Here is a 27,360-nt window from a genome sequence, read left to right as displayed (position 1 = left end):
AAGAGGTTGAGGCTACAGGTGAAAGAGAAAATAATTAATGGAGTAAGGTCTTGGAGTAGATGGAAGGGAAGTGGATCTGATACAAAATCACCGTCTGTATTAAATTAAGCTTCCTTGTAATTGGAATAAATAGAAACAAAAAATACCTGTATATTAGGGGATGGGTTGGATAGAAGCTATTAATTCCTCCTATTTTTATCTTCTCTCCCCACTCTCATATTCTAATATCTATTTAATATCTATTTAACTTCCTTTAAATACTTGTAAGTTGCTCTCAAATAGACAAAAAATTTTCTACCTTACCCAAATATTATCCCCTTCATATATACCATACAATACCATATACACCTTGCAATCCTTTTAGAAAGGGTTTTTCCTATAGTGACATGTCTTTCATTATGTGTGTAAAGATCAAGCTTCTGATTTAAGTAATATGTGAGGAAGTAAGAACTTATAAATAACAGGAATTCATTCTGTTCCCTTCCACATAACTTACAATTCATGTCCACCTCCTCTAAATAAAAAATTCCAAATAGAAACAAATGACTAGTAAAGCACTATATGTGCTATTGATTTAAGGGGGCATGCAGGCTTCTCAGCAAAGCAGTTTCAATTGCTTGCATTTAACATGTTGTACATTAACAAAGAAATAAATAAGTTTTAATAGAATATGGCAAGTGGTTAACAGTATCAATGAGGATATTGAAGAGACAGTTGATAAATGGATGATTACAATAATCAAAGGAAACTTTGATGGCAATGAATTGAAATTAAAAGGTATAGATATTTGTAACAGCAAATGAGTGGTCAAGCTTAATTTTTAAGATACTTTCTCAATACACATGTAATCTTAAGGCAGTATTATAAAACTCAGATTCAATCCATGAGGTGATCTCTGTAGACAAGCAACTGAATACCTCTAAATGTTTCCCTTTGCATTTACTACAATATGAAAAACATATAAGGTGATGAGTGGGAAGTTGATAAAAAATAAGACTTTGAGTTCATAAATTAATTCATTAGTCTAATATTCATGGAATGTATTTTCCTTTCAATGCACAAACATAATTCATATTAGCTTTAATGGGAGGAAGTTACACTTGCATGGGAAGAATACAATCAATATGCAAAAATCTAAGAGAACTCTTTGTGAAAGATTTGTTATTACACTGCTTATTGCAAAAGTGGTGTCTGCATGTCACCAAACAGAAACATTCAGTCATCCAAATGTTTCTTAATAACTGCATGTTTTTACATTGTGAGTGAAATGCATAAAATATTTATTGCATTTTTCCACAAAAAGAGTAAGGCAACTAACATTTATTAAACACAAATCATGTGCCAAGTACTATGCTAAATCTCTGACAAATGTAGTTACCACCACAAAAATGTTGTGAAACCATCTCAAAATTCAGTTGCTTAAAACAATAATTATTCATTCTTGTAGGTCTGTGGGTCAGTAAATCATTGGTAGATGGAAGCTGGGCTCAGCAGGGTAGGTTTTTGTTTTGTTTTGTTTTGTTTTTTAATCTCAGCTGGTCTTGCTCATAGATCTGGTGTCAGTCTGGCTGGCAGTTGTCTGACCTAGACTAGGCAAAGCTAACTTAGTCTTGTTCTGCTCCAATGTCTCATCCTTCTCCAAGGACAAACATTGTAGTCCAGAAATATTCTTCTCATGGTCATGACAAAGAAACAAGAGAGCAAGATGAACAGTGCAAGAGCTTTACATCATTTAATCACGTTGTATCCTCCAACATTCCATTGACCAAAGCAAAGCATATGGCCAAACCCAAGTGAAGGCTGTGGAAATATATACTCTGCTTTTTTAGTAGGAGAAACTGTAAATTCATGGGCAAAGGGGATAGATACAGGAAGCAGTAAAAAATTGGGGCTGTTAATGAAATCTGCAACATACATTAACTCCTTTAATTACACATCCTCACAAGTAGTATTTTTATGCTCATATTACAAACAGGAAACTGGATTTTAGAGAGGTTAAGTGACTTGCACAAGTCATAGAGGCAATAGGTTGCAGAGGTAATGTAAAAGTTTATGTTTTTATTGTTGTTCCAACACATCATTTCCTGTGCATATAGTTTTAAAATTTGCAACTGAAATGAGGTCTGCCAATTGATGGAGAAATAATATTGGTGAATAAACAATAAACCATATATATAAACATAACCTATATATAGTCATCAATTAATAAAAACAGCCACTTGATTGAATCAATAGAGTAAAATTTAAATTGTTTTATTTTTAAATTGCTCATGAATGTAATACCTCTGTCATAAGACCTGTGACAAGAATGACTTTGTCCTTCTAAACCTGTTTTATCCCCAATTACAAAGAAACTATATAATCCATCTTCCTCTCTTTCTGAATCTGGGCTAACAGATGGTGAGAAAGTAAACTGTAAAAACAGATCCACTAGAAATTGGAACTCTTATTCACTGTTGGTGGGACTGTATAACGGTTCAGCCACTCTGGAAGTCAGTCTGGCACTTCCTTAGAAAACTAGATATAGAGTTACCATTCGATCCAGCGATTGCACTTCTCGGTATATACCCGGAAGATCGGAAAGCAGTGACACGAACAGATATCTGCACGCCAATGTTCATAGCAGCATTATTCACAATTGCCAAAAGATGGAAACAACCCAAATGTCCTTCAACAGATGAGTGGATAAATAAAATGTGGTATATACACACGATGGAATACTACGCAGCAGTAAGAAGGAACGATCTCGTGAAACATATGACAACATGGATGAACCTTGAGGACATAATGCTAAGCGAAATAAGCCAGGCACAAAAAGAGAAATATTATATGCTACCACTAATGTGAACTTTGAAAAATGTAAAACAAATTGTTTATAATGTAGAATGTAGGGGAACTAGCAATAGAGAGCAATTAAGGAAGGGGGAACAATAATCCAAGAAGAACAGATAAGCTATTTAATGTTCTGGGGATGCCCAGGAATGACTATGGTCTGTTAATTTCTGATGGATATAGTAGGAGCAAGTTCACAGAAATGTTGCTATATTAGGTAACTTTCTTGGGGTAAAGTAGGAACATGTTGGAAGTTAAGCAGTTATCTTAGGTTAGTTGTCTTTTTCTTACTCCCTTGTTATGGTCTCTTTGAAATGTTCTTTTATTGTATGTTTGTTTTCTTTTTAACTTTTTTTTCATACAGTTGATTTAAAAAAGAAGGGAAAGTTAAAAAAAAAAAAAAACAAGGAAAAAAAAAAAGATGTAGTGCCCCCTTGAGGAGCCTGTGGAGAATGCAGGGGTATTCGCCTACCCCACCTCCATGGTTGCTAACATGACCACAGACATAGGGGACTGGTGGTTTGATGGGTTGGGCCCTCTACCACAGGTTTTACCCTTGGGAAGACGGTTGCTGCAAAGGAGAGGCTAGGCCTCCCTATGGTTGTGCCTAAGAGCCTCCTCCCGAATGCCTCTTTGTTGCTCAGATGTGGCCCTGTCTCTCTAGCTAAGCCAACTTGAAAGGTGAAATCACTGCCCTCCCCCCTACGTGGGATCAGACACCCAGGGGAGTGAATCTCCCTGGCAACGTGGAATATGACTCCCGGGGAGGAATGTAGACCTGGCATCGTGGGACGGAGAACATCTTCTTGACCAAAAGGGGGATGTGAAAGGAAATGAAATAAGCTTCAGTGGCAGAGAGAATCCAAAAGGAGCCGAGAGGTCACTCTGGTGGGCACTCTTACGCACACTTTAGACAACCCTTTTTAGGTTCTAAAGAATTGGGGTAGCTGGTGGTAGATACCTGAAACTATCAAACTACAACCCAGAACCCATGAATCTCGAAGACATTTGTATAAAAATGTAGCTTATGAGGGGTGACAATGGGATTGGGAAAGCCATAAGGACCACACTCCACTTCGTCTAGTTTATGGATGGATGAGTAGAAAAATAGGGGAAGGAAACAAATAGACAAAGGTACCCAGTGTTCTTTTTTACTTCAATTGCTCTTTTTCACTCTAATTATTATTCTTGTTATTCTTGTGTGTGTGCTAATGAAGGTGTCAGGGATTGATTTGGGTGATGAATGTACAACTATGTAATGGTACTGTGAACAATCGAATGTACGATTTGTTTTGTATGACTGCGTGGTATATGAATATATCTCAATAAAATGAAGATAAAAAAAAAAAAAAAAACAGATCCACTGAAATTATACACAGGTACAGACATATTTTGAGAGGAAGAGGAAGAACTTGAGGGAACACATAACATGTAGCCTCAATTTTCTCAATAAATTATGTTAATGGTAAGAATATTATCATTTACGCAAAGATAAATAAAAAGATATTTGTTTCCTCTACCCTTAAATAATAGCAACATCCCTCTCACTGCCATTCCCTCAAGTTACTGATATCTTTCTTTTTCTCTTCAATGCCATCTATATTTGCTGCTTCCACTCCCTGTTAACACATTCCCTCATGAATGCCTAGCTTCCTTCCTCACTGCTCTCTCAGATGTTATCTGTCATCTCCCAAACACCAAATGCTGTTATCAATCCTTGTCCTTTTTGTCCTCTTTTCCAGAATATGCCATTTGCCTACTCCTCTACCACTTGAAACTTTATACTTAAAGGAATGGTAGAGATGTAAAAAAAACTGGGGCAATGGAGCCAGATTGTCTGGATTTGAATCCTGAATCTTCCACTTCAGAGTGCTGTGACCTTGAGTCAGTCACTGAACTCTCCATGCCTCAGTTTCCTTTTCTGTAAAAAGGAGGTAATAATAGTACCCAACTCATGGTTGTCTCAGGATTAAATGAGACAATACATGGTAAGTACTTTGAAGTGTGCTTGACACACAGGTAAGTACTCAATAAAAACTTTCTCTTTTGATGATACTGCATTGTACTGTCTTCTTCCTCTATATTTGACCACATTGACTTTAATTCTTCCTCTCAACCCATATGTGTATGTGTTTCCTCACAGTTTATTTTGTACTCCTATTGTTTCTCTTTCTATACTCTCTTACCCAATATCATGATTTTCAAGATTTTAGCTATATAGTACTTTGATGCCCCAAACTCTGAAATCTATTTCTAGAGTAATTACTTTCCAAACACTGCTCCCTATTTTAACACAATTTTCTCTTATTCAGTTTTCCAATGACAGACAGAAAAACTGCTCAGTGGCCTCATCATATAGTCACCATATATACTTTAAGATCACACTTTTCATGCCTTTGGCTTCTTTTTGGGAGGCTAAGTAACTTGAATCCCTTTAAACTTTCCTTGTAGAACCAATTTTGTGTTCCTTTTAAATTCTTTAATATACTTTTCTGTACCATCTCTGTATCTCTATATTCTTTTTACAATATGAAAATTTACTGTTCATAATACCCAAAACCGTTTTGACTAACCTTGGGTATTAATCCCCTATTATGTTCCACTATTCAGCTTGTGGGTAAGAATGGTAACTGTTCTGTTCTGCATAACTTCAGCTAGGTCTATTCCAAAGAATGAAAAGGCAAAATTATTATAGTTTGAATGACAGACATGACCTCAGTCAAAGTTGCGGGTTTTATACATAGCAGTTTTTCATTATTAACTCATATAGCACACTGTATGAAGGGATCTAAACAAAATGGAGTCCAGGCTTGGGCATAGCTAGACTTATTCAATATCCAATGAAGTCAGCTAAAGGAGTTCCTATGAGGAGATGCCAAAGACTATTCTAAGCTAGAAAAAAAACTAAAAATAGACAATCATAGCTGATGATGGAATTAGTAGAGATCATCTACTGTTCTTTTATCTATAAATAAGGGGTGTTCAGACACAGGCAACTCTGAAAAATTTAGGTAGGTAAACTTCTGATTCATAAAACAGTTGTGGACATGGATTGAATTCCAAAACAGACTCTGCCTCAAATTTCCCCTAAATCATCCCCTTTAACCCACTGTCCCCAAGAAAACTCTTGCCATTCATAACTTCTGCTCAACCATCTTTTCTCATTAAGCCATCTAAGAACTTAAGGAACTGTTTGTATAGCAGTATGCTAGAAACAGTCATATTATACAGCTCTATCATTGATAGATTGACAGAATATATAGGGATTCAGAACATTACAAATCTGCAAACTTCCTTGGGGCTATAGGGAAGTTTCAAAAACACTGATAACAAGCAAGTTTCAGACATTAAGCAGATATTGACTTGTGTTGAAGGCAGTCACACAATGTATTGAACTGTGAGGTAAATATTGGTCTTATCTTGGATCAATATTTACCTCAAGGAAAAATGCATGTCAGAGCTGACCAAAAACCCAAGTCAATACATGTATTTTTATATACGTTCTGTTACCAAAATTAATTGTGACAAAAATTCTGGTCTACTTTTATTTTGACATCTGAAGAATATTTATAGCAACTCCAAAAAGTAGGCAGCACTTTCTCTTTTATTACTATCGTCCATTTTCTTACTATCTATTTAGCTGAAGGAAGAACCAAAACTATCAACAATTAACTTTGTTATAGTCACCTTTTGTGTTTTACTCTGGAAAAGGCCCACAGCTTACTATAACTGGGAACAAATACTAGAGTAGAAAGAACTTTAGACAGAGAAAAGTTGGCTTCAAATTTTACTCCCTCCCTTTACTAAATATATGGTCCTGGGAAAGTTTTTAACCATCTGACATTCAACTATAAAATGAGAAGAATGTGAATGCCTAAGCCTAACTCATAGTGTTTTGTGAGACTCAAATAAGATAAAGTTCCAGTTCAGCTACCATTACCACTCTATCTCTCACCACTTCTTTATATCCACATTTCTTGAAAGAGTTGTCTGAATTCACATTTTCCAGTCCCTATCCTCCCACTTATTCCAATGCCCACAGCAATCTGTCTTCTATACCCACCACTAAATTAAACCTGTCCCTCATTTATCACCTACTTCTTCATTGATAAGTCCAATGGATTCTCAGTTCTAATCTTGTTTGACCCCTTGGCAGCTCTTCTCACTCTTGCTCACATCCCACTTCATTTTTTAAAATCATATTTTTTATTATAGAATATAACATATATACATAGAAGTGATAACTTTTCAAGAGCAATTTAACAAATAGTTAGCAAATTTCAAAGAATATTATGGGTAACAGTTCCACACTTTCAAGAGTGCCTTTTTGACCAAAAAGAGGAAAAGAAAGGAAACAAAATAAGATTTCAGTGGCTAAGAGAATTCAAATAGAGTCAAGAGGCTATTCTGGAGGTTACTCCTACATAAGCTTCACCTAGATATGCCAAATGATCACCTCCTACTTTTGAAGAGCTCAATCTGCTGGCTTCTATGTCTCTGTGTTCTCCTGGATTTCCACATATCTCTCAATGGCTATCCTTTGAGTATAGTATCCCTTGAGGGCTCATCTTTCCTTATCCAAACCTTAAAGTTTGCTGTTTTTCATTACTCTGTTCTAGGACCTCTTCCCTTGTCATTGTTCACACTCTCCCAGTGTGCTCTTACTCAGTCCTGTGGTTGACCGTTATCATCTATGAGTTCTTTTTTTTTTTTTTTTTTTTTTTTTTGAAAAGTTAAAAATTCCTTAATTTTTTATTCCTGGTACCACTACCACAATTTACAGGGCAATATACCTGATGTAATGAAAAGAAAAAGAAAAAGACAAAGCTACAACAGATAAAAGACCTCAGGAATGTACATCTAATTGACACTACATTGCATTAATCAATAGCTGCACTTTTTGCAAACTGTGGCTATGACAGTCCTGAACAAGAAGGGTTTCCTGTTTAAGCTGCAGTAACTTTTCTGACTATGGATCATCGTTCCTTCTGTGGCAGATTTTTACAGTTCCTCTAATGCATTTGGGACGACTGTCTCAAAGTAACCTGCAGCTTTCCTGACAACTCCTCGCTCTCTCTCCTGCTAAGAACTGTAGCCATTTTCTGTTGAGTTTTTAGAACCTTCTGCTACCATATCCACCACTTCCACCACCAGATCCATAACCACCACCATAGGGACTGCCCGAGCTTCTTCCACCACCAAAACTGCCCCCTTTCATGGGTCCATAATTTGACTGCTGTTGTCCACTATAATTTCCAAAATCGTTATAGTTCCCACCACCACCATAGTTACCGCCGCCAAAATTTCCTCCTTCATTGTAACCATCATATCCTCCTCCACCACCACCACCATATCCACCACCTTGGTTTCCATATCCTGGTCCACCACCATAGCCCCCTCTACTACTATAACCAGGACCACCGCCATAGTTGCCACCATCACCTCCAAATCCATTATAACCACCATCACCTCCTCCATAACTACCTCTGCTGCCACCTCCACCATAGCCTCCTCTTCCACCAAAGTTTCCACCACGGCCAAAGTTCCCCCCACCACCTCCAAAGTTCCCTCCACGGCCCATAAAGTTGCCAGATCCACCTCCACGACCTCTTTGTGATCCAGCAGACTGCATCTCTTGTTTAGAAAGGGCCTTTTTCACTTCACAATTATGCCCATTAATAGTGTGGTATTTCTGAACAACAATTTTATCAACTGTATCATGATCATCAAAAGTTACAAAAGCAAATCCTCTCTTTTTTCCACTCTGCCTGTCTTCCATAACTTCTATGGTTTCAATCTTGCCATACTTTTCAAAGTAGTCTCTCAAATTATATTCTTCTGTATCTTCTTTAATACCACCAACAAAAATTTTCTTCACTGTTAGATGGGCACCAGGCTTTACAGAATCCTCTCTAGAAACAGCTCTCTTTGGTTCCACTACACGCCCATCAACCTTGTGTGGTCGAGCACACATTGCTGCATCCACCTCCTCCACACAAGAGTAAGTCACAAAACCAAAGCCTCTGTAACGTTTTGTTTGGGGGTCTCTCATCACCACACAATCTGTGAGTGTGCCCCATTTTTCAAAATGTTCTCTTAAACTATCATCCGTAGTTTCAAAGCTCAAACCACCAATAAACAGTTTTCTCAACTGTTCTGGTTCCTTTGGATCATGGCCCTCCTCCCCCCGGCGGCGGCGGCGGCGGCCGGAGTCGGGCTGGGGGCGACCGGGCGGCGGTTTTACCTCCATTTTGAGACCGGACTCGCCTCCTCCAACTCGGGTTCAATATGGGCCATCTATGAGTTCTTAACTCCAAAATCTATAACTCATTCTTTCATTCAAAGCCCAAACAGGGAGGCAGGGCAAGATGGCTGTGTAGGGAGGTGTGGAATTTGGTTAGTCCCCTAGAGCAGCTAACAAATAGCCAGGAACAACTAGTAAATAACCTGGAACAACTGTTTGGAGGACTTCTGTGACATGACACATATTGTACACCAGTCTGGAATGGGTGGAATGGCTGAAATCACAGCATAGAACTGTAAGTAAAGCTCCCCAAACTGAGGAGCTCACATCCCTCCCCCAGTGGCATGGCAGGCTGAGTTGGAACACTCCCCTGTGGGAAAAAGAAGCAGTCTACTAGGAGGAAGGGAAGGTAGCTCAGTCAAGCTCCAACTGCAGTTTTCATTAATAAATTTGGACTATTGAATGCAAGTTACTAACACAGATAAACCCAAGCAAGCAGCAAAGGAAACTTGAGGTTTCTCCTGACAGAGAGGAAGTGGGGCTGATGAAAAAAATACATACATAAATAAAAACAGAGGCTTTTGGAGTCAGCTGAGGTCAGAATACTGGAAAAGGACTGTGTCCCAAGAAAATGGGCATATAGAACTGGGTACCAACTCCAGTTTTGACTGGTGAACTGGGGGTCTAGGGACTGGCTCTGAAAAGAGGATTTATTTCTTTTTTCCTTTATTCATCTCATTCTAAGTAGCTCATTAGAGAAAGCCTCAGGCATTTTCAGTTGTCAGTGCTGACCCAGGCAAGGGTTGAGTTAAGACAGAGAGAAAAAGGAAGAAGTCAAGTGAAGGAGAAAATTCCCTAAAGAACTTATCTTCCCTAAGAAAAGGGGGGGTGGGTGCAGATCAAGTGGTTGCCCTCCCTCAGAGAACTCAGACCCTAGGGCTTGGGAAAAAAAAAACACAAAAGCTTAAGCTTAGCTTCTGAGACCCTTGTCCCTGGAAGGGACAGGGTTTTCTGAGAATTAAAGGCACCACAGCTATTTACACTGATGGGATGCTGCAGGCTGTCAAGCACCACCTGCTGTGCAGGATAGTAAAAGAAGAGTCTAGAGGCCTCACAGGAAATGTGAAATTTTCTGGGTCTTATCCTCAGGGAAACCTGATACTTATTACACTCTCCTCCTGAGACCTGGGCCCACCTGGTCTGGGAAAATCTGATTGGGGTAGTCAAGGAAACCAGATGCCCAAACAACAAAAAATTACTAATCACACTAGGAAAAGGAAGATTTGGCCCAGTCAAAGGAACAAACTTACAACTCAAATGAGATACAGGAGTTGAAACAACTAATTAAAGATCTTCAAACAAATATGCTAAATCTATTCAAAAATCAAATCAATGAGTTGAGGGAAGATATGGTAAAAGAGATGAAGGATAAAAAGAAGACATTGGGCAAACATTAGGAAGAACTCAAAAGTCTGAAAAAACAATTGGCAGAACTTATGGAAATGAAAGGCACAATAGAAGAGATGAAAAACAAAATGGAGACATGCAACAGCAGATTTGAAGAGGCAGAAGAAAGGATTCATGAACTAGAGGACATGACATCTGAACTCCTACACACAAAAGAACAGATAGGGAAAAGAATGAAAAAATATGAGCAATGTCTCAGGAATTAAAAGACAACATACGTGCATGAAAATACATGCCATGGGTTTTCCAGAAGGAGAAGGGAAGGGAAAAGGGGCAGAAAGAATAATGGAGGAAATAATCACTGAAAATATCCCATCTCTTATGAAAGACATAAAATTACAGATCCAAGAAGCACAACATATCCCAAACAGAATAGATCTGAGTAGACCTACTCCAAGACATTTAGTAATCAAATTATCAAATGTCAAAGACAAAGAGAGAATTCTGAAAGCAGCAAGAGAAAAGCATCACATACAAGGGAAGCTCAATGATATTGACTGTTTTAAAATTTCAAATTCTGTATGAGACGAAAGGAAGAAATGTTTAGTTAGTGGAAAATCTATATTTTCTGTAGCATGCTGTATAATTTAACTTTTGTGGTCAATTTATTCAAACACCATAATTACATGGAACCTTGAAAAGGGGGTGAGATCTGGTTGGTTTGTACAGGTTTGCCTGAAACATCCCAGAGTAGTTTGGGCAGAGAACAGAAAGTATTGGCAAAGCCCCCTTGTGATACCGGGGGAAAATGTGGAAATATTAAATTTCCCCACTTGGGGAATTCCTGATATTCTTGCAAGCATTTGGGACTGCCAGGTTAGTTGGTCAAGCCCTTTATCTTAGGGCTTGCCCTTATGATGCTTGTTACTGCAAAGGAGAAGCTAAGCTTACTTATAATTGTGCCTAAGAGTCACCCCCAGAGAAACTCTTTCATTGCTCAGATGTGGCCTCTCTTACTAAGCCAACAGTGCAGGTAAACTCATTGCCCTTCCCTCAATGTGGGCCTTGACTCCCAGGGATGAGCCTGGACCTAGCATTGTAGGATTGAGAAAACCTTCTAGACCAAAAGGGGGAAGAGAAATGAACCAAAATAAAGTTTCAGTGGCTGAGAGATTTCAAATGGAGTCAAGAGGTCATTCTGGAGGTTACTTTTATGCATTATATAGATACCCTTTTTTAGTTTTTAGTGTATTAGAACAACTAGAAAGAAATACCTGAAATTGTTGAGGTGCAATCCAGTATCCTTGATTCTTGAAGACAATCATGTAACTACATAGCTTATATGGTGTGACTGTGTGATTGAGAAAACCTTGAGGCTCACATTCCCCTTATTCAGTGTATGGACAGATGAGTAGAGAAAAAGGGGGGGGGGCAAAAACTAAATGAATAATAGGGTGTGGGAAAGAAGTATGAGATATTTTGGGAGTTCTTTTTACTTTTATTTTTATTTTTATACTTATACTTATTTTTTGGAGTAATGAAAATGTTAAAAAAATTGATTGTGGTGACGGATGCACAATTATATTATGATACTCTGAACAATTGTATACTTTGGATGATTACATGGTACATGAATATATCTCAATAAAATTTAATTAAAATAACTATGGAAATAAAATTTATAGTCAGTGGAGATATTTATATTAGCTCTTCATTTATACATCTATGTATATGTGTGTGATATGTTATAATGCCCCCCCCACACACATGGATACACACACACACCTGCTTTTCCCCAATTCGGCTCTATGCTGCAAATCTTTCTAAAACCAATTTAAAAGGCAATCTGAAAAGGAATATCTCCAAGATATTCTACTTTTCTATTGCAAAGAGTTGTAGGAAGCAGCTGAGAATATTTTCATCTTTCATTGTAAAATGCTCAACCGTTTGAACAGATTAAATAGAAATGAAAGCAAACCAAAGTTGATAAAAATGGAAGATGATTAGACACTGCCAGATTGAATGTATTATGTCTCCCAAAACACCATTGTCTTTGATGCAATCTTGTGTGGGCAGATGTTTTAGTGTTGATTAGATTGTAATTCTTTGATTGAGTGTTTCCATGGAGATGTGACCACCCAACTGTAGGTGATAACTCTGTAGATAATTTCTGTGGAAGTATGGCCCTGCTCATTCAGCATGGGCCTTGATTAGTTCACTGGAGCCCTATAAAAGCTCAGACAGAAGGAGCAAGCTTGCCACAGCCAAGAGGGACACTTTGAAGAACACACAGGAGCTGAGAGAGGAGCTGCAGCTTACAGAGACATTTTGGAGATGGCCTTTGAAAGCAGACTTTTGCTCCAGAGAAGCTAAGAGAGGATAAACACCCCTAGAGCAACTAAGAGTGACATTTTTGAGTAGCTGCAGCCTAGAGAGGAATGTCCTGAGAGAAAGCCATTTTGAAACCAGATCTCTGGAGCAGATGCCAGCCACATGCCTTCCCAGCTAACAGAGATTTTATGGACACCATTGGCCATCCTTCAGTGAAGGTACCCCCTTACCTTGGACACTTTATGGCCTTAGGACTGTAACTTTGTAACCAAATAAACCCCCTTTATAAAAGCCAATCCATTTCTGGTGTTTTGCTTAATGGCAGCATTAGCAAACCAGAACAGACACTGAGGGTCACTTAAAGGCATATCCAGCCAGTAATAGTCTTCCTAAGCTTTTTATTCATTCTTCTTTTTTGTTGTTGTTGTTTTCCTAAGAAAGACTATAAAGTTTTTCAGGAAAAGAAATGTAAATTAAACATGTCTATCTCTGGGATTATTTTTAACTCAGTTAATCTGTTTTAAAACAAAGTAGCAAAAAATAAAATTGGAATAGTTTCAAATGTTAGTATTTTAAACATAGATCAATTCTTTATTTAACTAATTATAAATAAATTTGTTTTAAAAATACCCAAAGAATATATATTGCCAACCTAGATCTCTTCCTTCATTTTCAGACACATGCATTTGTTTGTTCAAAGTGGATCTTATCATCTTTCTCATCAAACTTGCTCTTTCCCATGATATGATCTTTATTTCATCATTTACCTAGTTGCCCAAGAGCAAACTATGCATCTCATCTTTCATTCTTCCCACTTTCTGAATTCCCACACTCAACCAGTCACCTATTCCTTTTATTTTACTTCTTTGAATGAAGAAAGAGAAGGAGTGGTGTAAATAACCAAAAGAAGAACATTCCAGGCAGAGGAAATGGTGAGGTTGTACTCAAGGAACAGCAAGGAGGCCAGCATCTCTGAAACATACTGGTCTGTGATGTGGTAAGTGAAAAGTAGTTCTTTGCTCAAATATTACCTTATCAGAGAAGTCTTCCATGATTACCCTCTCTGTATTAGCAATCTCACCACAAGTCTCTGCATTCTGCATATCCTACATTACATGATCTGTAACATTTATCCTGCTAATTGATTATCACTGTGTGTTAACTTTGTCTACCCCAGTAGATTGTTATTTCCAGTAGGTGAAGTATCTTACCTCATTCACTGATGTGCCACCAGTGCCCAGGAAAATGCATAGAACATAGCAGAAACTCAATAATTATTGACTGAATGACCATGTAAAAATGCCTGGAGCATAGTAAATGCTCAATAAATCGTAGCATTATGATTATGATTATTTTGGATGAGTAAAGTGCTTTGAAAAAATAAAGCACCATGTAAACAGTAAGCTAGGAAATCACAAGTACTAGATGCCTAATTAGCATTTATTGGAGGTAAACCCAACTCAGAAAGCCTACAGTATTCACCAGAGTTCAAGAACTACCCATCTCATAGAAGTATAGGGCAATGTGGTATCAAGGTTTAGTTGCTGCTATTAGCCAGAGAGTGCCAGTAATATCAAAACTACTCTCTGTTTCTCTGTTAGTGTATCTGTGGAAGAATCTCATCAAATTTAGGCAACTCTAGTGATATTATTTCTAGCAACAGAAAGAGGAAGACTTCAGTGTAACCTCATTTCCAGGCTTGCTAGATGTAACTAGTTGCTGCCTGGTCCTAAGCAACTCAGTAGCCCTTGGTCCAACACTACTCATGATGCCACTGCCCCTCCCCCAAGACTCTGCCAGCTGCTGATAGTGTCCCAGCACATTAACTAGTATAAAGCAAATCTTTATTTTACTATTTTTTAAAGTGGGGCAAAAATGGATTAATTTCAAATGAACTTAATTGCCTTGGGAAACTGAGTAACATGCTATAACAAAGACATTTATATTAAATAAGAAAAAATACATATTATAGGAAAAGCAGTTTAGCTCTCTGATAAACATTAATAGGACTCTATAGTTGAAGCTTTCTCTAAGGAAAACAACTATGAATTATTGTAAATAATTCAATCAAGTTAGCAGTTTGTAGCAGTTGGTTCCCCAAAGCCTTTAAGATAATTGGGATCATTAATAAGGGGAAAGGAAATGCTATTACTAGAAGCAATAGATCCCTTTTACACATGGGACACAAGGCTCAGCTTTGAGTAGTGGACTGTATAACAAAGCTGAGAAGGGGTCAAAGTAAAATTGGTCCTAGTGGTTTTTAGCTGCTCTGTATATACTGGAAGCAGCAACAAAATTAGAGCAGTATGTATTCTTTGAAAATAAGTCTACAGGAAGGTACATGGATTTGTTGTTTCCATGAAACTTTAAAATTAGATGCAATAGTTACATTTTTAAAGCCTCAGGTTCAGGAACTTGTACCGGACAGGAGGTAAAGGGTATAAACCTATGAATGAGTCATGAAATAGACATGAAAACAAACAGACCCTAGGAGGTATACATATCCAGATGGGTACATTTCCAGTACTAAGGAAGAAAGAAAGATGAGATAGGCCAGAGTCTCCCAAACTTCACCACAGGACATTTTAATTAAATCTCCTAATTTCTTTACTTATATAAATGCATTTATTTAGAAACAGAGCTATATTGTAAATGGCAAACCAATATCACTTGTTATTAATAGACTGTGGTAGATTGAATCATGACTCCCACAAAGATATGCTCAAGTCCTAATCCCTGGTCCTGTGGGTGTGGACTCATTTCTAAATAGGATCTTTGAAGATCCTATTTAAATAAGGCCAAATTGAATCAAGATGGCCTTTAATCCAATGTGGCTGAAGTCCTTATACGAAGAGGAAATTCAGATGCAGTCAATGGATTCCAGAGAAGGAGACATATATCATCACATCATGGAGACAGAGATGCATTTACAAGCCAACAAACTCCAAAGATTGTTGGCAAGCCCCCACCAGAATGCTACAGAATCCAGAAAAACCATGCCTTAGTCAAACTTTGATGTTGGACTTCTAGCCTGCAAAACTGTGAGACAATAAATTTCTATGGTTTAAGCCAACCAGTCTGTGGTATTTGTCATAACAGCCCTGGTATACTAAGACTTAAATGGTGACCTTAAATAAATACAATATAAAGAATATTCTTCAATTCCAGCTAGACACTGTTGTTATTCCTAGGTTTTTAGGTTGAATACCACACATATCTTTCTTTTAAAGGGATATTAGCAACTGTTAGAGTTAATAAAGAAAAACTTGCACCAAACTAACAATTTCTTATTAATATAATCATAAAACTGAACAAACATTGAAAAGAGATTAACTTTCTCCTTATTAATCATCTATTGTATGCCTGTTTCCCACCAGTAGTAAGTATTCCACACTTGGGAAAACATAGATTCATAGATTTAGATGTCATAGTCTAAGACAAAGTAAATATAACAAGGAATAAAAACATAAGAGTGAAAAAGTAGGACAATCAAGTACTAGGAATTGAAAATAGGAGACTGTATCAATCAGCTTGTTTGATGTTATGCCAAGGCAAAAATAAACAAAATAAAAACCAAAATCATATTGGCTTAGCAACCAATCTTTATTTTTTCCCTCATATTCTGTGTCAGTTGCTGTGAGTCAGCTCTAGCTCTGAAAATTGTGCCTTCTCATTCTGGGACCTTGTTTAAAGGAACAGCCCCTATTTCAGTCTTTTAAAGGTTCATCTTAGATGTGCGATACAACACTTCCCTCACATTTCATTGACCAAAGGAAGTCACATGGCCAATCTCTAAGTCAAGAAGGCAGGGAATAGACTCCTCCACAGGGAAACACTACAAGTCACATGGCCAAAGGTGGGGATGTCTAATTCTACTACAGGGGAAGTGAGTAAATGGTAACAACAATACAGTCTACCATAAGGGCCATGCTAACAAAGACCAGGGACAGATTTAACTGTTACTAACATTTATTGAGTGCTTGCTATGGGCATTTTCACACTGAATACTCAAAAACCCTATGAGAAGGTAATTCTTATCCAAGGAGAAAGTTGTATCCCTCCCCAGATTCTGGTGAAGAAGAGCACATTTGATAGTTAACTTTGGTGCAGAGCTGAAACTAAGAGAGCAGCAATTTAGTGCCTCTGAGTCTCCCCTGATTGCCTCTTTGTTGTTCAGATGTGGCCCTCTCTCTCTCTAACTAAGCCACCTTGGCAGGTGATCTCACTGCCCTCCCCACTATGTTGGACCTGACTCCCAGGGGTGTAAATCTCCCTGGCAACACAGGATATGACTCCTGGGGATGAATCTGGACCCAGCATTGTGGGATTGAGAACATCTTCTTGACCAAAAGGGGGATGCAAAATGAAATGAAATAAAGTTTCAGTGGCTGAGAGATTTTGTATGGAGTCAAGGGGTCACTCTGGTGGACATTCTTACACACTATATAGATAACATTTCTTAGGTTTTAATGTATTGGAATAGCTAGAAGTAAATACCTGAAACTACCAAACTCCAACCCAGTAGCCTGACTCTTGAAGATGATTGTATAACAATGTAGATTACAAGGGGTGACAGTGTGATTGTGAAAACCTTGTGGATCACACTCCCTTTATCCAGTGTATGGATGGATGAGCAGATAAATGGGGACAAAAACTAAATGAAAAATAGGGTGGGATGGGGGGGATGATTTGGGTGTTCTTTTTTATTTTTATTTTTTATTCTGATTCTGATTCTTTCTGGTATAAGGAAAATGCTCAAAAACAGATTAAGGTGATGAATGCACAACCATATGATGGTACTGTGAACAGTTGATTGTACACCATGGATGACTGATATGTGAATATATCTCAATAAAACTGAATTTAAAAGAGAGAGAGAGAGAGAGAGCAGCAATTTATAAGGGTCAACAGCCAAATAGGCAGCCATTTAATGTCAAGACAGGGAGTATAAACAGACATTCTAGAAGGATTCATTATGAAGTACATAATAGTCATATAGGAGGTTTTTCAAGGTGGGAAATTGCATGAGGGGTTCATGAAATCATAATTTAGGTACAGAAAGGATTCTTTTGGTACAAGCTAATGAAGCCTGGAATATAAGAGTTATTTTTTGTTCTTATTTATTATACATACTTCTCTTCAAATCATTGTTAAGTATAATCTTAAGTTATCTTTTTTATTTTGATCTGTTTTAAAGTACAAGTATTTAAGTACTTAAACTATTTCATTTTTCTCTCTTCCAACAATTTCTAACTATCAATGTAGTCCTTTTTTATTTACTAATTTTAGTACATTTACATTATTTTCTACCTCTTCCTTTTTTCTTATTATTTTCACAGTTTTATGTTTTTATCATTTTTATGTTTTATTCCTCTTTCTTTTTTTAATGTGAGCATATAGAGTTATGAATTTTCCTCTCAACACTGCCTTCACTGCATTTCATAAGTTTGGATATGTTGTGTTTTTATTTTCATTCATCTTGAGATATTTACTGATTTCTCTTCTGATTTCTTCTTTGACCCACTGACTGTTTAAGAGTGTGTTGTTTAACCTCCATATATTGGTGAATTTTCCACATCTCTGTCTGTTATTGATTTCCAGCTTCATTTTGTTATGGTCAGAGAATATGCTCTGTATAATTTCAATCTTTTAAAATTTATTAAGGCTCTTTTTGTGACCAAACATGTGGTCTATCTTGGAGAATGATCCAGGAGCCCTTGAGAAGAATGCATATCCTAATGTTTTGGGGTGCAATGTTCTGTATATGTTTGTCAGGTCTAGTTAATTTATCACATTATTCAAGTTCTCTGATTCCTTATTAATCCTTTGTCTATATGTTCTATCTATTAATGAGTGGTGTACTGAAGGCTCCAACTATTTTTTGCAGAGGCGTCTATTTATCCCTTCAATGTTGCCAGAGTTTGACTCATGTATGTTGGGGTACCCTGGTTAGGTGCACAAATATTCATGATTGTTATTTCTTCTTGGTAGATTGCCCCTTTTATTAATATATAATATCCTTCTTTGTCTCTTTTAACAGTTTTTCTTTAAAGTCTATCTTGTCTGATATGAATATAGTTACCCAAGCTCTTTTCTGGTTATTATGCATGGAATATCTTTCATTTTCAATCTATTTGTGTCCTTGGGTATAAGGTAAGTCTCTTGTAGACAGCATATAGATGGATCATACTTCATTATCCATTCTGCCAATCTGTGTCTTTTGATTGGGGAGTTTGTTCCAATAACTTTCAATGTTATTACTGTAAAGGCTGTATTTACTTCAACCATTTCATCCTTTGGCTTTTATATGTCATATCTTCTTTTTACTTTTTTGCCATTTTAGTTACCCTTACTGATAATCTTCATTTCTATACTCTTTTCCAGGCCTCTCTCTTCCATCTTTTCCTTTCAGCCTGTACTACTCTCTTCAGTATTTCTTATAGGGCAAATCTCTTAATAAACCCTCTGAGTTTCTGTTTATCTCTGAACATTTTAAACTTTCCATCATTTTTGAAGGACAGTTTGCTGGATAAAAATTCTAGGCTGGCAGTTTTTCTCTTTCAGTACCTTAAACATGTCATACCAATCATTTCTTTTTTTTTTTTTTTTTTTTTTTTTGATATTTATTTTTTTTTAATATTCATTTTATTGAGATATATTCACATACCACGCAGTCATACAAAACAAATCTTACATTCGATTGTTCACAGTACCATTACATAGTTGTACATTCATCACCAAAATCAATCCTCGACACCCTCCTTACCACACACACAAAAATAACCAGAATAATAATTAAAGTGAAAAAGAGCAAGTAAAGTAAAAAAGAACACTGGGTGCCCTTGTCTGTTTGTTTGTTTCCTTCCCCCATCTTTCCACTCATCCATCCATGAACTAGACAAAGGGGAGTGTGATCCCCATGGCCCCCCCAGTCCCACTGTCCCCCCTCATAAGCCACATTTTTATACAATTGTCTTCAAGATTCATGGGTTCTGGGTTGTAGTTTGATAGTTTTAGGTGTCCACCACCAGCTACCCCAATTTATTAGAACCTAAAAAGGGTTGTCTAAAGTGTGCGTAAGAGTGCCCACCAGAGTGACCTCTCAGCTCCTTTTGGAATCTCTCTGCCACTGAAGCTTATTTCATTTCCTTTCACATCCCCCTTTTGGTCAAGAAGATGTTCTCCGTCCCACGATGTTGGGTCTAGATTCCTCCCCGGGAGTCATATTCCATGTTGCCAGGGAGATTCACTCCCCTGGGTGTCTGATCCCATGTAGCGGGGAGGGCAGTGATTTCACCTTTCAAGTTGGCTTAGCTAGAGAGAGAGGGCCACATCTGAGCAACAAAGAGGCGTTCTGGAGGAGGCTCTTAGGCACAATTATAGGGAGGCCTAGCCTCTCCTTTGCAGCAACAGTCTTCCCAAGGGCAAATCCTGTGGTAGAGGGCTCAATCCATCAAACCACCAGTCCCCTATGTTTCTTGCCTCTATCATTTCTGATGAGAACACAGAACTTAGTCTTATTGTATGTCCCTTGTATGTGATGTATCTTCTCTTGCTGCTTTCAGAATTCTCTCTTTATCATTGGCATTTGGCATTCTGATGAGTATGTCTCTTGGAGTAGGTCTATTAGGACATATTTTGTTTGTAGTATGCTGTGTTTCTTGGACATGTACCTTTATGTCTTTCAAAAGAGCTTGGAAATGTTTGGCCATTATTTCCTCAAATGTTCTTTCTGCCCCTTTCCTGCTTCCTTCTCCCTCTGAGACACCCATGATGCATATATTTGTGAATCCTATGCTGTCATTCAACTCCCTCAGATACTGTTCCATGTTTTCCATTATTTTCTCTCTCTCTGTTCATCTGACTGTATGATCTTGGAGGTCCAATCCTCATCCAATCCTCTATTCACTGATCCTTTCTTCTGCCTGTTCAAATCTGCTGTTGTATGCCTCTAGTGTATTTTTTATCTCTTTTATTGTGTCTTTAATTCTCATAAGTTCTGTTATAATTTTTGCATGCTTTCAAATTCTTTATGCTCACCCACTGTCTTCTTAATATCCTTTATCTCTTTTGCCATATTTTCCTTTATCCCCTTGAATTGATTTAAATATGTTTGAAGATAATTGATTAGTTGTTTCAAATTATGTCTCCTCTGAAGTTTTAATTTGTTCCTTTGACTAGGCCATATCTTCCTGTTTTCTAGATTTGCTTGTAATTTTTTGCAGTTGTCTAAGTTTCTGATTTTCTTAATGAGTTTACTCTGGAGGTCAATTTCTCACTCTTGCCTAGGGTTTTCTTATTGATTGGCTTTGTGCTAAAACTCCTTTTTGACACTTGGTTCAACTTATTTTAGACCTTTAGAATAGTTCATGTTTAACTGATCAGATTTTTTTCAATTCTTGTTCATATGATTCTTGCCTTATATATATATATATGGAATGATTTTTGAGAATGCACTATTTGTGCAATTGTTTCATCCCCAGGAGAAAGCTTCCTTTCTTCTGTCCTCCAGGAATGTTGATCTGTTCTGTTTGTTTTGATTTACCTCTCTATGTTTTTAACATGCCTTTCATTACTTCTAGCTGCCTTTTCCTGGAGGGCTTATTTTGGGAGGAGCAAACCACCCCCCCCCCCAAGAGGACCTTCCCAAGTCAGTTTTTCCCAATGAAAACAAGTCCAAGGACCACAAAGGGGGTGTAGATCACTTCCAAAGTGCCCTGGGGAAGAGACACATAAGGATGCTAATCTTCTCTATGATGGCTCTCTGAAACTGTTTTCCTGAGGTACCTAGTTGATGGCACTCCTCAAGCAACTGTTCTCTGTAATCCAAAGGTGGTACTGTGCTTTTAATTGTCACCTGACTCTGCCCTTGCCAGGGGCAAAGTTGAAACCAAGGTTGCCAGCCACTTTTGGCCAGGGCAGGTTGAAACTGTTGTTCATATCATAGACCCTGTGACCTGAATTCTTTAATCAATAGACACAAACTGTGTTGGGTCATGCCCCCTCCCTTTTCATTGGCAAGTGCCACCCTTTAGCAAACTGCTCCCTGCCACCTTGAGAAGTTACTGTTTCTTTCTATCAGTGCCACTTCTGTTTCTTCTGAGGGTGGTGTTGAAATGGAGGCTTTTGGATACTTTCCATTCTTTGTGGGTTGAATCTGTACCTTTCTGGGACTGGAATCCAGCACTCTGAATTTGCTAATCAAAAGTCACAGTCAGAGCTCAACCTTGCCCCCATTTCCTTGGGGAAGAGCCACGCTTCAGCAAACTCTTCCCCACAACCCCAAGAAGTTACTGCATTCTCAATCAGCCCTGTTGGGAGTGGGGCTGAAACAGAGGCTTCTGGCTGCTTTCTGTCCTGGGTGGGTTGTAAATTTAGTTATTCTCTGAGTGGAAACACAGCAATCTGAATTTGCTAATCAAAAGCTGCAATCAGTGCCCAGTCATGTCCTCCCACTCCCCATACTTGGGGAATAGGGCTTCTTTTTCCAGCCAGGGAGAGGCTCCTGAGGCAGCCTACCATGCTGGTGGGGATTGAGCACCAGCCTCAGCAGTGTGGAGAGATCTATTCACAGATCTTCACTGCAGTATATCAGTCTCTTCCTTCTGGTCTTCCCTGGATGGTGTATGGTGTTCTTCTGGACTCTAGGGTGCCCAAACAGTTGTTTCCTGCAGTTCCTGGCTATTTATCTAAACTGCCCTGGAGGACAAACTAAATCCTTGAGCTCCCTACTCTGCCTTCTTGAAAACCCCCTCCCCCCCCATTATTGATGCTTAGCATTGGTATGGTACCTTTATTACAATTGATGAAAGAATTGGAACAAAACAAGGATGCCCACTGCCACTATTGTTTTTCAACATTGTGCTAGAAGTTCTAGCTAGAGAAACTAGGCAAAGAAAGAAATAAAAGGAATCCTAATTGGAAAGAAAGAAGAAAAACTTTCATTATTTGCAGATGACATGATACTATATTTAGAAAGTATCAAACAATCTACAACAAACTACTAGAGCTGATAAACAAGTTCAACAAAGTGGTGAGATACAAGATAACATGCATAAATCAGTGACATTTCTATACATTAGTAATGAGCAATCTGAGGAGGAAATCAAGAAAAAATTCTATTTACAATAGCAAATAAAAGAATCAAATATCTAGGAATAAATTTAACCAAGGATGTAAAAGTCCTGTATACAGAAAACTACAAAACATTGCTAAAAGAAATCAAAGAAGACCAAAATAAATGGAAGGTCAGTTCATGATCATGGGTTGAGATAATAAATGTGATTAAGATGTCAATTCTACCTAAATTGATTTACAGATTCAACACAATCCCAATCAAAATTCCAAAAGTGTACTTTGCAGAAATGGAAAAAATAAGCATCAGATTTATTTAGAAGGGGCCCCAAATAGCAAAAATCTTCCTGAGAAAGAAGAACAAAATTGGAGGACACACACTTCCTGACTTTAAAGATAATAGAAAACTTCAGTGGTCAAAGAAGCATGGCACAGGCATAGGCTTAAAGATAGATACATTGATCAATGATATCAAATTGAGAATTCAAAAATAGACCCTCACATCTATGGTCCAGTGATTTTTGACAAGGCTGCCAAGTCTGCTTAACTGGAATGAACAATCTCTTCAAAAATGGTGCCAGGAAGATAGGATATTCATATTCAAAATAATGAAAGAGAACCCCTATCTCACACCATATACAAACATTAACTCAAAATAGATTAAAGGCCTAAATATAAGAGCTAGGATCATAAAACTCATAGAAGAAAATGTAGGGAAGTATCTTCAAGATATTGTGGTAGGAAATCATTTCTTAAATTTCACACCCTATGCACAAGCAACAAAAGAAGAAATAGATAAATGAGATCTCCTCAAAATTAAAAACTTTTGGGCTTCAAAGGATTTTGTCAAGAAAAGGCAACCTATTCAATGGGAGAAAATATTTGGAAACTACATACTAATAAGGGTTTAGTATCCAGAATATGTAAAGAAACCATAGAACTCAACAATAAAAAGACAAACAACCCAATTAAAAAAATAGGCAAAAGATTTTAAATACAAATAGCTACAAGGCACATGAACAGATTCCCAACATCACTAGCTATTGGGGAAATGTGAATCAAAACTGCAATTAGATATCATTTCACACATACCAGGATGGCCACTATCAAAAGCAAAACAAACAAAAAAAAAAACCAGAAAACTATAAAGGTTAGTGAAGATGTAAAGAAATGGGAACACTTATTCACTGCTGGTGGGAATGTAGAATGGTGCAGCTGCTGTGGAAGACAGTTTAGAGTTTCCTCAGGGAGCTAAATATAAAATTGCTATATGATTCAGCAATCTCATACTAGGTATATATTTAAAAAATCTGAAAGCAGGGATGTGAACAGATATTTGCACACTGATATTCATAACAGGTAATTCACAATTGTCAAAAGAGGGAAGCAACTCATATCTCCATCAACTGATGAATGGATAAACAAAATATGGTATAAACATACAATGAAATATTATTCATCTGTAAGAAGGAATGAAGTCCTGATGCATGTAACAACATGGGTGAACCCTGAGGACATTATGTTGAGTGAAATAATCCAGACACAAAAGGACAAATATTGTTTGGTCTCAGTAATATGAACTAATTATAATGGGCAATCTCATAGAGTTAAAATCTAGATTATAGGTTACCAGGAGATAGAATGGGGGTAGAAAATGTGAAGGGGGTGCTTAATTTGTGCAGAGTTTCTAACTAGGTTGATTGTAAATGTTTGGAAATGGATAGAAGTGATGGTAGCAAATTACTGTAAGTGTAATTAACAGTGCTGAATTATGGAGTAGATTGTGGTTGAAAGGGGAAGTTTAGGGTCATGTATGTCAATAGACGGAAAACCAGAAGATACGACATGGGACTATATAACACAGTGAACCCTGTTGTGGATGACTACTGTGTTTAATCATACAAATATAAGAATGTTCTTCCATGAACTAGAACAATGTACATCACTATAACAAGGTGTTAACAATAAGGTGATATATGGAAAAAATTATAACTAAAGCAAACTATGGAGTATAGTTAACAGAAATATTCTTTCACCAGTTGTAACAAAGGTACTATACCAATGCCAAGTGTCAATAATAGAGGGTGAAAAGGGGTATGGGATTTTTTGTTGGAGCAATGAGAATGTTCTCAAATTGATTGTGTTAATTCATGCACAACTCTGATTATACCAAAAGCCACTGATTGTACAATTTGGATGGATTGTATGGTGTGTGAATAAAACTGTTTAAAAAGTGATAATAATTTTTACATGAGAACAATGATAAAGAATATGGGAGTATAAGGCGTATGTGGTTTTTCTTTTTTGTTACAATGAAAATGTTCTCAAATTGATTGTGGTGATGAATACACAACTCTGTGATTATTCTGAGAATCACTGGTTGCACACTTTGGATGGATTTTATGGTACGTGAATAAAACTGTTAAAAAATCCATTGCAATGAAATTCCTTCATAAAATAAGGAAATGATTGAAGATGGTTCAAGGATGTCATAAAATATTTGGGGAAAGAAGTAATACTGCATTCAGAAGACATAACTGAGGTAACTGTGTTATGCAGACTACAGTGAGAGCCAAACTGAAGATTAACAACAGGCCACTGAGAAAAAGGTGTCTCTATCAGGTTAGAAATTACAGTGTTGTTTATATCTATTAAATCCATACTGTGGCTCATCTGATATGTAAATCAAGACTGTTTTCTTTCCTTATTATTATTATTTTGAGACATACATCTTGACATAACAAATACAGTGAATTTAAAGAAAATCTGTAGGTGAAATAATTGCTCCCAGAAGTGATTATCTTTTAGTGCCAGAGGCCAGAGAAGAACTAAGGGGCAATGGAAAGAGATCAAAATTACACGTTGCTGCATGAGAGATTTAGTACCATTTACTGGCAGAAGTATTAAGATTTACCAGCAGTCAGACTTTACATTTGGCCTTTCAAAATGCACTAAAATTGAAGCCAAAATGTTGGGGTGCAGTTTATATAACCATCTGACTCTGAAGCTGTTCAGAAATAATCTTTCCTGCAGTACCCAGTCATAGACACACCTCAGATAACATTCTGGATTTGGGCAGGGTAATTATTTCACAACTAAGCTACATCTTTCTTTATTTAATTAACTACGTGTCTGTTATGCACATACAGTGTCAAGTTCTAGAAATAATGTCCTTGTATAAGAGTATTCACTTCCAATGACAATGTGATCTGTAAGTACTATTGGAAACCTCTGCCATTGTCTCAAGGCAATGTCTGTCAATCCAATTTAATGATCATAAAGATCTTTCTCTGACTCTAAGGAACAGGGGTCCATTCAAGCAGATATCCTGTAGGGAGGTTTCTTAATTGGGAAGCGGAAGATCCATGCCCAGGGGTCCTTTCATTATACCTACTTAACACTACTTACTACAAAGCCAAAACTCTGCTACCTTTCATGGTACCACAGAGAGATCATTTTTTTGTAAGTGAGTGTCTCAACTGCAAGATTACAATTTATAAGACTGAAAATAATTTAAAAACCTAGCACAGGGTGACATCAGCTAGATGCCAGAGAAAGAAAATCCTGGGTTCTGTACCCCTACAGCAACTTTGAAAATCCAGCAGAAATTGAAAGAACCAACTTACTCAGAGCTCTGGAAAACAGTTAAAGGGTTACAGTAACTAAGCAAGTGCCAAATCTAGATAAAACAACTTAAAATCAGCAGGAAATCCTTATTGGGCATTTTCTGGCCTTTCCCCCAATTCTACCTGACTTGGTGCAGTAACAGCCCACTTTCCCAGTATGGGTCCTTGGATCTGGGCTCCAGAAGGAGCAGAGTAACCCATAGGCAAATATTGGGGCACATGTATATCTGTACCATTCCATCAGATGACTGCATAAACGAGTGATCTAGGATGCTCATCTCTGGCTCACTTGTCTCAGGACCTGCTCTGGACATAGATGCTGCTGGCAAAGCTACTAAAATATTAGAAGAAAACAAACCACATTTGCCCAGGACAAAGGACTACCAGTTGAGACATGCAATAGCACTCAAACTGGTAAGAAAGGGTATGAATTTCCCAGGGGAAGTTGAGCACATACCAAATATCCCTATTAAAGGGGAACTGATAAGACAAAGTTTTCATGCCCAGGGTAAGATGTATGTTCAGAAAAGACCTGAGAGGAACCTATGCTTTCACATCAGGCAGTTGTTGTCCTTCAGAACCTCTGTAACTCTGGCTAAGTGCTGAAGGGGAGCACAAACACATAACCAATTTGCAAAGACTGAGAAAAGTTTTTTGTTTTGTTTTGTTTTTTAATGTTAGCTCCTGGAGATCAAGGTAATCTCTGTCATAACAACAACTGACCATAAGATTAAGGAACATAGACTTAAGTAGCTACATATTTAAAAGGACACAGTCTGCATAAGTAATTTGGAAGAGTCACTGAATAAATATACTACCATAGTATTCAACAATAATAAGAAAAAA

The 27,360-nt window shown here is 37.5% G+C and overlaps 1 protein-coding gene across 2 annotated transcripts; it reads right to left on the bottom strand.

Annotated features, from left to right (window-relative positions):
* Window positions 1–7,553: 7,553 nt before the first annotated feature.
* LOC119522792 (heterogeneous nuclear ribonucleoprotein A3-like) lies at window positions 7,554–9,125 on the bottom strand. Of its 2 annotated transcripts, XM_037821435.1 has the most exons (2): window positions 9,077–9,125; window positions 7,554–9,010 (listed from the first exon to the last, which is right to left on the bottom strand). In XM_037821435.1, the coding sequence occupies exons 1-2, from the start codon at window positions 9,080–9,082 to the stop codon at window positions 7,946–7,948; spliced, it is 1,071 nt and encodes a 356-aa protein (XP_037677363.1). In that variant the 5' UTR covers window positions 9,083–9,125; the 3' UTR covers window positions 7,554–7,945. The 2 variants fall into 2 exon arrangements, with proteins under 2 accessions (XP_037677363.1, XP_037677362.1); XM_037821434.1 differs by having other exon boundaries at window positions 7,554–9,119.
* Window positions 9,126–27,360: the final 18,235 nt, after the last annotated feature.

This window comes from Choloepus didactylus, chromosome X (genome assembly GCF_015220235.1).
Source record: "Choloepus didactylus isolate mChoDid1 chromosome X, mChoDid1.pri, whole genome shotgun sequence".
NCBI lineage: Eukaryota > Metazoa > Chordata > Mammalia > Pilosa > Megalonychidae > Choloepus > Choloepus didactylus.
The sequence above is the reverse complement of the archived record's forward strand: the minus strand, read 5'-3'. Positions and strand labels throughout refer to the sequence as shown.

Bases quoted from the DNA above. Each gene is read 5' to 3' on its own strand.
- LOC119522792 (XM_037821434.1), bottom strand. From the start codon at position 9,082: ATGGAGGTAAAACCGCCGCCCGGTCGCCCCCAGCCCGACTCCGGCCGC.